At 37.5% G+C, this 12,500-nt stretch overlaps 1 protein-coding gene across 1 annotated transcript in view; it reads right to left on the bottom strand.

The window, feature by feature from the left end:
* Window positions 1-6,511, bottom strand: part of LOC137973177 (store-operated calcium entry-associated regulatory factor-like) — an 11,456-nt gene extending 4,945 nt beyond the window's left edge. Inside the window, exons 1-5 of the mRNA XM_068819939.1 lie at window positions 6,278-6,511; window positions 5,708-5,907; window positions 3,943-4,053; window positions 2,246-2,352; window positions 61-162 (exon numbers count right to left, since the gene is read on the bottom strand). Of these exons, the coding sequence (XP_068676040.1) occupies window positions 61-162; window positions 2,246-2,352; window positions 3,943-4,053; window positions 5,708-5,907; window positions 6,278-6,344 (587 nt within the window). The 5' untranslated portion in view covers window positions 6,345-6,511. The remainder of the gene's footprint in view (window positions 1-60; window positions 163-2,245; window positions 2,353-3,942; window positions 4,054-5,707; window positions 5,908-6,277) is intronic.
* Window positions 6,512-12,500: the final 5,989 nt, after the last annotated feature.

Raw genomic sequence — 12,500 nt, 5'->3', positions numbered from 1 at the left:
ACGTGGGCAAAAAGTGAATGCTGCCAAATGCCATATACTAATTTACAGTAAAAAGGATACTGAGTGTTGGCATTTCTGGTCCACTGCTGATAGATATAATAAGCTACATAAGCAATGATTCCCCACATAACGATAGAACCAAGCCAGCTTCCACCAGATTGCCTAAAACATAATATTCAGGGCAAAAACTCTCTTGATTCAAAGAACAATACAAAGGCCAAAGTGGATACAAATAATAATTATTTTATCTGGTAGCACTGTTGCCAGTAATTTATTATTGAAGATGTGGTACCTCTACATGGAATACACAAGACATAATAATAATAATAATAATAATAATAATAATAATAATAATAATAATAAAACATCATCATAATAATCACTGATATTGGGTTAAAGGCCCATGCATGTTCACTGAAAAGCTATTGTGCGGCACACCAAATTTCACACTGACGGAAAATCTGAAAATCACCACTAACTACGCAATCAAAATGCTGTAGCTACAGTATTTCAAAACAACACAAGCATGCAATGCTTTTGGGTGAACATGGCCTTTAATAACTTAAAGACGTTTATGACGAAAATTCTAAATGTGTGACATTTTATACCGAAGTATGAGTCAACCCCCATTTTTGAGGCTTCTTGTATCTTTCTTCTTTTTGAGCATTCGGGATAGGGTAGACAGGCACGGCAAGTTTCAACATGAGGTTTATCACAATCACATGCTTTTTTGACACTTCTATACACAAAACTGAGCATCAGTGTTCAAATAAAAAGTGAAGGAAAAGGCACTTTACCCTCTAGCTTTGCCACTGCCATTTAAAGCTGGTGTTTGAGGGAAATATCACAGAACTAGCTTCTTTGACTTTTATTTGTGAAAATTGCAATGCATTCAATCGCAGTATTGTTACACAAAAATGATTATTGTAATGCAGTTATCCGACTGTTGCCTGACTCTCTTTGACCCATGAATATGTTGAGGGTGATTTTTAAAGCTGATTTAAGCAGTCAAAAACTGCTCCATTAACCCACTGACTCCTGGGAATGAGGCTTAACAGAGTTTACTCTAACACCAGACAATTATACTCATCAACTAAGGCATTCTGGGATGCCTGAGGAGTGAATGAGTTAAGGTCATAAAAGGTTGTTTTCCACATAGGTAAAAATAAATACAGTAACACATGTACATGTTGTAATATCACTAGCAAATTCATGTAAGGGTATTTTATGCACATAAAGTTTATTCCCACTAGGCTTCAAAAAACCAAAATTGGGTAACCGTTTTATTTTACAGTGAAACCGGTTGTTCGTTTGCGTGCCACTTTGCAATATTGTCACGCAATGCTGCGTTTTTGTTTGGTAATTTACTCCAAGCAAGTTGAGGGTTCAAATTTTCCAAAGTATGCACAGTTGAAGTCCAATGGTATGCCTCAAACTGTCATTACATTGTGAACCTTCTCCATAGTCGGTTTGGAATTGATAACTTCAATATTTTGGAAGGCCCTTCAGATGGATTTGAAATGATTATTAATTTTCTTCGAAAGAACATTTACACGTGGAATCCAGTAATGGTGAATGGAGATGTTGTTGTATGGACTTTCACAACGGAGTTTTCATGGAAAACCAGTTGCGCTTAATGCTAAGAAATTGTCACAGTGTTGTTAAATTGTCACATTTCAACCCCCTTACAGTCCTGAATTTAATTCTTGGGAGTTTTGTTTTAGGTCGATGAGGGCATATTTGAGACAACACAAACATTTTTCACAGAACTTGCGATAATTTAAGGTTTGCAAACAATCACCCGGCAATACATTGTGGATTTGTAATTTAAAAATTAATTTTTGCACAGTGTCGTGAATCCTACCCAATGTAGAGTAATTACACTGTAAAATTATATTGTAAAAAATAGAGATCAAGATTGTTTTGAATGGGTCCAAATACCTGACTCTGCATGGGAACGTAAATAGATGGTAGCAAGTTGAAATTTGAACTTGCAACTTCCTTGGAGAAAAGTGTCAATCAAAACACCAACATTGCATCACAAAATTGCAAAGTGGTGTGCAACTGAACAACCGGTTTTATTGTAACAATATCTCTTCTGGAAAGTCCCAACAGATAATGGAAAATATAGGGAAGTCAAATATGGGTATTGAAAAAAGAAGGCCATGTATATCTATTAGACAAGTACATCTATCCTGGCAAGATAAAATCATCAGACAACAAATGGGCCTTAACTGAGTTTTACCTGGTGTGATAGTTGTGGTGGTGACCATGGTAACCTTGATCCCTGTGTCCAGAATCATGATATGAATGATAGTGACCTCCACCAACAACATCAAGATTGTATTCAAGCTGAGGAAATGACAAGAGAGTGCTAATAACAGAGTGTTTTCACATGATGTCACACCAGCCATGTTGGTGTCCCTAAACAAAGGAATGGCGGCCATATTGGAGTCCCCAACTAATCCTCCAGGAATTGAGCTCTTTTATCAGGCAAATCTTTTCTTTTGTTTCAGTGGAAAAACAAGGTTACTGATCATGTGAGTGAAAACACTCTATATTTTGACATTGAAATCAGAAGCCTTGGACTACATCTTTGATTTCTCATAGTAATTAGGAATTCATAAATTAATGCACCATAATACCCAAAATTCATGTCATTATTGTGTAATTTGATCTTTCCACAATAATGTCAGTTTAAAAAATGGAATTGGAAGCTCTCTACAGTACATGTCTCTAACGCAACTGGGAAAACCTATATTTTAATTAACAATAATAGTTTACAGTAGTTTTTTGTCTCATTATTAAAAACTTTTTAAAAGCTTATTAAAAGCTTTTTAAGCTAATTATGCATTAATGTCTCTGTTCCTTATGTTTGTGTGCTAACTTCTAGTTATGATCAAACATTGACTCCAGTTGGCGTTAATGGGGGAGCACTGCCTTGCGTTAGGTTAGCCTGTGCGACTTCCGGCGATTGTGTGACAAAGGAACCTCACTTATCTCCCCAGCACTACGAGCTGAATGCAAAACAGCACGTGCTGGATCGGACAAGAGTATCGGTTAGCAGGCGATATTCAAAAGGCAACGCAGCCAACAAGCTTGGGGGAAGTCGCTGCGCAGACTTAACCGCCACCGATGCATGCAAGGCAATGCATCCCCCCAAGCCCAAAGACAAAACCGGACAACATGACGAGAGACTAGACTGGTGAGAAGCCTCCCGAAACGGCCGCCATCCTGGGAGCGACGGACTCTAACGTAGATTGAGGAGTTCTTATGTACAGTTGGTAACAATCCGAGGACCAGCGACCTAAGACTTTTATAAGCCAGTCAGGTAAGCCAGCAGCGGCGGCAACCGAGGCCGCGCCGATACGAAAGCTACGGCCTTTTAGGCTCTTTTTTTTTTTTTTTAAAAAACTTATTTCTGTAATACTGTATAGCTTTTTAAGCTAATTATGCATTAATTTCTTCTCTGGGTTGTTAAACACAATGCTCTTATGCTTAAGTCACATAGAAAAGGTGTCCTTCCTAAAAAAGAGCAGATAGACCTAATCGGCTAACTCAATGTTTTACCTAATTTAAATCTCCCACGATCAACATTCTTTGTGTATACATATTGTATTTCCATGATAATGAAGCATTCATATTTAAATGATATGGAACACAAAACGGTTTATTCCCAAATAGTTTGAATTGGGTACCTGGCCGGTTTCAAAAGCACTTAAAATTTACATAGATCCAGGAATTTGTAAATTTAAATTGCAGGGTTTTCATTAAGAATTGGAGTAGCAGGAGAATACTGTAAAGTAACAGGAGGATTATTATGAAAGGGCAACGCTCGCTCAGGAAACAAGCAAAGTTTAGCTGCAGAATTATGTGTCGTAGCCGGAGAATTCTCTGATCTCCAATGCCTAATGAACACCCTGAATTTATTTAGTAACCTACCCCACAGGAGCCTTTGAGAACATAGGGATCATCAGGATAACTGTACCCTTCACAATTCACTGCAATTTCGCCAAAGCGATATCTGCTGTCCATGTCCGTCTTACACTCCCACTGCAATAATTCACACATTACTGTTTAAAAGGGACATACTGGTAGTATTTGAGTGGATGTAGAGATTGTAACCCGTCATGGAAGGTTGAAAATTAATGTTTTTATTGATCTGTACATTAGTGTAATCAGTGGGAGGCACAGTGGCCTCATGGTTAGTGCACTCAACTCTGGAGCGAGTGGTTCGGGTTTGAGCCCTGGCCAGGGACATTGTGTCGTGTTCTTGGGCAAGACACTTTACTCTCACGGTGCCTCTCTCCACCAAGGTATTATAAGAAATGGGTACCGGCAAATTTAATGCTGGGGTGATGGACTAGCATCCAATCCAGGGGGGAGTAGAAATACTCCTAGTCGCTTCATGCAACAGAAACCGGAATAAGCTGTCGCCTGATGGGCCACTTGACTCACATGGAGACTTTACCCAGTGCCTGCCTACATGTACATTAGTGTAATATTTCTTGTCTTGATTATTTTGAGAGACTTATTCACAAGGTGCACCTCACAGTCTAAAGTCACTATGCTTTTTGTTTCATCATCATCATCATCATCATCATCATCGTCATCGTCATCGTCATTTCTCCTCAAACCAGTGGGCACATAAGGCCATAGCTTTTTATGTACCAATTTATAACTGGAGGCTAAATCCTAATATTTGCCAACAAAAACACACTTCGTAAATGGTTTGAACCCAGGAGTCATATTGTAATGTATGATCATCCAGGTGAGTGAAGTACTGACAGAGAAGGACTGTTTGAGATTGACATTAGGGACCTTAAGATCTACGACGGCGACGTCGACGAAAACGTCACCTCAAAATAGAACTTTGCTCTAGTAAAAGTCTTTCGCGATTATTCCATCACGTTCACTTCGTACAATGTGGGCGAAGTATCCTAAAAATAAATTGGTACGAGCGGTTTCAGACTGAAAATGCAGAATGAAAGATTCCCTGTTGCATGATCACGTTGTCGTCAAAACCTAAAATTTAGTGATTTCACGTCGTCGTCACGCAGAGAACTGCAAAAATATAAGCTAAAATCCGTGCTGCACGTGCAGCACGATTATTTATGCTCTTTTAACCAATGATATCGTTGTTTTGTGGCGTTTTCGTCGACGTCGTCGTCGTAGATCTTAAGCTCCCTAATGACTGATGTTTCGACAACCTGAGCATAAGTCCTCTTTAGAGTCAAGTGACTTTTGTAATGTGTAACATCAGTAGATACTATTATTATAAGAATAAAAACACTGGTCATAGATGTCATTGGTCAACTTATTTGTGATGTTATTGGTTGACTGTCAGTTGAGCCTGGATGTAATTGGCTGTGAAGATTAAACAGTGATTGGTGCATTTCCACCTATAGGGCTAAGGTCTGTATGTGCTTCATAGAATACATCGCACTTGTCACACTGACATAGATTTAAGTTAAGTTGGATGAATGATACCCGGTACCTTCTGATATCCCAAAGAGATAAAAGCACAATTACCGAGTACTTTATTTCATGTAACAGATTTATAACAAATGCTAGTAATAAAATGCATTGGATTTGCAAAGAACCTTTCCATTTCCTTGTCGAAAAGATTAAGTTATCAATGACTTCATCAATGGTTACCTTTGTTTTCAGATACAAGAGGTGTTTGCACTAATTAACATTCTTTTACCTGCACGTCATAACCATCAGATCCCCTGTTGTAACACTGCACAACTCGTGGCGTAAAAGCTGAACAGCCTGCTGATCCACCAACACACTGCAACTGAGGGACGGCATGGGTACGGCGAGAATTTGTCATCTTTCCTTGATGTAGTGTAATGACATTCACATCAGTTAATTTAATCTTGTCACTGCTGCCCCAACCTTGAACTGCACAAAGAAAACACAGGTACACATGATTTAATTAGCTTACTTCCTATAGCAATAAATTGAGAACCATTTCTTCACACATGTACACATATTGCATTATCCTGGCCAATTCGAACATGACTGGCCAACTGCACAAATTCTAATTAGAGCTTAATTAAGGTGCCTAAAAGATGCTATAACACAATTTAAAGCTTACTGAATTGAGCTAAAGAGAGAGAAAATTTCTGCTTGCTTGCAATTGTTTATAATTAAATTATAAGCTTTAGCTAAACTAGCGATCAATGCAAAGTTCCTTTAAAAACCGAAGCAAGGCAAACCAAGAAATTATAAAACGTTAAGTCTGAAAGTGCAGCTGCATAAAAATACCCACCTGTCGAAATCATAATATTTCCAAACAGGAAAAAGATCCACAAAATTCCACGATTTATTGTCACCATTTCAAAAATCGACAAGTTGTTATGTACTTCCAGTCGGTTTTGGAGAGATCTTTGTAGCAGAGTGAGTAACAAATATCACGACGATTAAATGGCAGCTCAAAATATCATTTACGATTTCAGACAAACACAGGAATACGTTTCGAAAGTAGATTGGCAGTTGGTACTTTAAGTAGTGTTATTAAAGTGTATCATAATAGTATGTAATTATATCATGGATGTATTAAAGCCTTAAATTGTTATATATAAAGTTATATACCAGTGAATTTCCATGTATACCCATATATATTCATGTATACCCATGTATACCCATGTATATCCATGTATACCCATGTATGTCCATGTATACCTATGTATATCCATGTTTAGTAAAATCCAACTAGTGGTCTATTATCAATGCTGCGTTCTGATTGGTTGAGCTACTAGTAGGCTATTTGTTATAGCCCACTAGTAGCGAAAAGCGCCGGCTTTGAAAACCAAAACAACAATTAAAGTCTAGCTTTAACTAGCGAAAGATGTTTTGTCTCGATATTTTTTTCACCAACTAGTTGGATTTTACTAAAACAATTATTCCTCTCGCCCTCATGGCCTCTGAGTCAATAGCCCATTCGGCCTTCGGCCTCATGGGCTATTGACTCAGAGCCCATTCGGGCTCGAGGAATAATTGTTAAATACCCATATATATTCATGTATACCCATGTATATCCATGTATGCCCATGTATGTCCATGTATATTCATGTATACCCATGTATGCCCATGTATGTTCATGTATACCCATATATATTCATGTAAACCCATGTCTATCCATGTATGCCCATGTATGTTCATGTATACCCATATATATTCATGTATACCCATGTATATCCATGTAAGCCCATGTATGTCCATGTATACCCATGTATATCCATGTATAACCATGTTTGTCCATGTATACCCATGTATATCCATGTATAACCATGTATTTCCATGTATACCCATATATATTCATGTATACCCATGTATGCCCATGTATACCCATGTATATCCATGTATACCCATGTATGTCCATGTATACCTATGTATATCCATGTATACCCATATATATTCATGTATACCCATGTATATCCACGTATGCCCATGTATGTCCATGTATACCCATATATATTCATGTATACCCATGTATGCCCATGTATGTTCATGTATACCCATATATATTCATGTATACCCATGTCTATCCATGTATGCCCATGTATATCCATGTATACCCATGTATGTCCATGTATACCTATGTATATCCATGTATACCCATATATATTCATGTATACCCATGTATATCCATGTATGCCCATGTATGTCCATGTATACCCATATATATTCATGTATATCCGTGTATATCAATGCATACCCATATATATTCATGTATACCCATGTAAATCCATGTATACCAATATATATTCATGTATACCCATGTATATCCATGTAAGCCCATATATGTCCATGTATACCCATGTATATCCATGTATAACCATGTGTGTCCATGTATACCCATGTATATATATCTATAACCATGTATTTCCATGTATACCCATATATATTCATGTATAACCATGTATGTCCATGTATACCCATGTATATCCATGTATAACCATGTATGTCCATGTATACCAATATATATTCATGTATACCCATGTATAACCATGTATAGCTATGTATATCTATGTGTACCCATGTTAATTTATGTATAACCTTGTATATCCATGTATACCCATGTATGTCCATGTATAACCATGTATACCGATGTATGTCCATGTATAACCATGTACACCCATGTATGTCCATGTATACCCATGTATATCCATGTATAACCATGTATAGCTATGTATATCCATGTATATCCATGTATATCCATGTACAGCCATGTATTTCCATGTATACATATGTTCAGCCATGTATATCCATGTATATCCATGTACAGCCATGTACAGCCATGTATATTCATGTCTGTCCATGTATACCCATGTATATCCATGTATAACCATGTTCAGCCATGTATATCCATGTATATCCATGTACCGTCATGTATATCCATGTATACCCATATATCTCTATGTATACCCATGTATATCCATGTATAACCGTGTATATCCATGTATACCCATGTATACTCATGTATACCCATGTATATCCATGTATACCCATGTATATCCATGTATACCCATGTATACCCAAGTATACCCATGTATATTCATGTATAGCCATCTATTGCCATGTTTTTCCATGTATAGCCATGTATATCCCTGTAGAGCCATGTATATCCATGTAAAGCGATGCAGTTCCATGTATACCCATCTATATCAATGTATACCCATGTATGTCGATGTATACCCATGTGTACCCATGTATATTCATTTATATCCATGTATATCCATGTATACACATGTATATATATGTATACCCTTGTACAGTCATGTATTTCCATGTATATCCATGTACCGCAATGTATGCCCATGTATATCCATGTATACCCATGTATATACATGTATACCCATGTAGTATCATGTATATCCATGTATATCCATGTATACCCATCTATATCCTTGTTTAGCCACGTATTTTCATGTACACCCATGTATATCCATGTATAACCATGTATTTCCATGTATATCGATGTAGAGCCTTGTATATCCATGTATATCCGTGTACAGCCACGTATTTTCACGTATACTCATGTATATCCATGGATACCCATGTATGTCCATGTATACCCTTGTATATCCATGTTTTGCCATGTATATCCATGTATACCCATGTACAGCCATGTATCTCCATGTATATTCATGTTTATCCATGCATACCCACGTATATCCATGTATACCCATGCATATCCATGTTTACCCATGTATATCTAAGTACAGCCGTGCATAGCCGTGTGCAACAGTGTGTATCCATGTATAGCCATGTATCACATGGATATGTATTCATGGATAACCATGTACAACCATGTTTATCCATGTATAGCTGTGTAGTATCATATATGTCCATATATTTCCATTTAAAACCATGTATTTTCATGCTGTCCTTGTATATCTATTTATAACCATATATATCTATGTATAGCCTCTTATTATCATATATATCATATATATGCATGTACACCCAAGTACATCTATGTATAGACGTGTATTACCCTGCATATAACCATAATTTCCTTTCTACAGGGACGACCATTTGGAATGCGCTGCTAGACCAGCTAAATCAATTGCCTTCTATAAATGGTTTAAGAAAGCAAATAAAATATTTCACGTTTGCATCGGCAAAAACTGATTAAATTAAGCAATTTTTGTAAAAAGTATGTTAAGGTCATTGATTTTTAAACTTAGGTATCTTTGTATATTATACACGGCTTTTAGGTAAAACAGATTTTCTATGTAAAATACGTATGTAAATTTGGTGAAATTACCGTGTTTAACTAACGTTCTCCTATCCTATCTATCTATCTATCTATCTCTGATATACTTAACCATGAGATCTTGATAAAGAAATTAGAATACTTTGGCTTTGATCACTCAGCAGTTGCCATTTTCCATTCGTATTTGTCAAATCGCAAGCAACAGTTTAGTGTGAATGGAACATCTTCTAAGCTCTAGATATTTCGTGTGGCGTATCACAAGGCTCAATATTACGACCCCTTTTATTTTTAATGTATATAAATATTTCTTCGGCGAAATGTGACGCGTGAGTATTTTTCCAAAATAAGCAATAAACACAAGCACAAAGTTAACAAGTAAATAAAAGTTTGGGAATGACTGTATTTTCTCCTGTAAACGTTATAGGGAGCTTCAAACTTTACCAACATTTGTCCAAGGACAACAACTAATAACGTCTTATTAAGCATGTCGAAAGCATTTATAATGTCGGAAACAGGATAATTGGTATTGATTAACCCTTTCAGGCCCGATAGTGCCAAATGGCACTTATAGATTTTACTCTGTCTAACGCCAGACGATTTTACTCGTCAATGGGGAACCCCTCGGGCCTGAAAGGGTTAAGCTAACAGCATCCAAAAACTATGTCCCCGTTTAACCCTTTCAGGCCCGATAGTGCCAAATGGCACTTATAGATTTTACTCTGTCTAACGCCAGACGATTTTACTCGTCAATGGGGAACCCCTCGGGCCTGAAAGGGTTAAGGTAATGTTTATGTAATGATAATGATATATCTGCCCGGAAATCGAGCGTATCTATCTGTCTGCTTCAATTATTAAGTTTGTTCATCTTTTGTACCGAAGATCTTTATAGCCAATAGCCAATCAGTTTACGTTTGATCAATGTATGTCTATAAGATAAGAGAACAATGGGTTGTAGTTTAGTCAGTCAGAGACATGAACTTATGGTGTACGCCATCGGAGAAATTGTAAAACAATCGAGGAAAGCGACAGTGTGGGTTCCTTACTTATTCCCCATAACAAAAACCTAAGTTTTCGGGTGCTTAGTATAATTGCTTTTAAACCAAAACGGTTATCGACACTGGGCATCAGCTTTGACCATAGATCGTGGGCATTTAAGCCCTTGCTTACCCCCACCCCCTCCTCCTCAACAAGATTCAAGATTCAAGAGTTGAAGCCAGATCGCGAGCCCAAAAAAATATTCCAAGAAGAAATTTATTATGTTCACCTCCACCCACACACGCAGAGACGGATTTCTAAGTTTTGCCACTACTTAAAATTTTATTGACATCATTCATTCAACAGAAAATATGGCCATTACCGAAGGAACTACGCCCGTAAAATAACACCTTTTTTGTAGTGGGATAATAAATCTCTTATTCGATGGTCTAACATATAAGGCCATTCTCTCCGTTGAGCATTGTCCGACCGACCCCAATTTTTGGAATTTTCAAAAAAAAAAAAAAAGGGTAACGGTGTTTTAAAACCATTTTAATGTTGCATAGGAGTTTCAGGGGTTGATCCTTTTTCCCACGCTGTCTTAAGTTTGCAACAACATCCACCAACTTTTCAGCCATATTCATTTTGGGTTCACGTTTTGTTTGTTTTCCGGGCTCCACAGCTATGATGCTGGGGTAGCGGGACTCCGATTCCGAGACTGCCCAGGAAACGCATTTGACGCTAAACGAAAAAAAAAAGGAGGATGGGCTAATACTCGCGGACATTTTGCTCACTGCTCGCAAAATGCTTTGCAACTCTCAAAATATCCGCGCGTATTATATGTTAAACCATCGAATAAGATGTATTTATCACGCCGTCTGAAAAACAACAAAATATACCAGCAAAAGCTCGAGAATGAGCAAGAGTAGAATCTTCTCTCAATGCAGCAAAGCACAAGGAATAAATTTGGAAACAAACAAAAATAAGATACGAGAATGCGTTGATCGAGCCGTGTCTCCAAAGCTGCGATTGCTAATTCTGCTGTCGTACTTAGCATCATCAGCAGAATAGCGCACGATTGCAAATTTGTTTGGTGTATCTCCACCTTTTGTTTGCACTTGTGTTAAAGTGTGTGCTGCAATTGTCAACAAACTGAAGTCGCGGTTTATCACGTTACCTAAAGGAGAATATTTTAAAGAAGTCATGCGCATTTACAAAGACAGATGGGGATTTCCAATGTGTGCTGATACGATGGATGGTACTCATATTCTTGTAATTGCCCCACCGACCGACCATGACGACTTCGTGGATCTCAAAGGCTACCACATCATTCTTATGCAAACAGTTGTTGACTATGAAATGATATATGAAATATGGTGAACTGCGGATGTGAAATCAAGTTAAACTATGATCCTCGCAGTTATGAACGCAATTTTAGCAATTGCGTAGGGATGAGCGCGCATGGGTGTGTATGAATATAAATGGGTATCCATGGGTATAAATGGCTTAAGGCTTTACATGAATATACATGGTATACATAAGCATGCATAGATATACATGGCTGTACAAGGATACACGTGGCTGTACATGGACAGAAAAGAATATACATGGGTATACATCGGTATACATGGATATACATAGGCATATATGGGTGTACATGGCTGTACATGGATATACATGGATGTACACGGATAAAAATGCCTGTACATGGATATACAGAGCTGTACATGGTTATACATGGATGTACATAGATAGACATGGGTATACATGGATATACATGGCTGTACATGGATAT

This window comes from Montipora foliosa, chromosome 10 (genome assembly GCF_036669935.1).
Source record: "Montipora foliosa isolate CH-2021 chromosome 10, ASM3666993v2, whole genome shotgun sequence".
Taxonomy (NCBI): Eukaryota; Metazoa; Cnidaria; class Anthozoa; order Scleractinia; family Acroporidae; genus Montipora; species Montipora foliosa.
Note: the sequence above shows the minus strand (reverse complement) of the source record. Positions and strands in the feature narration are given on the sequence as shown.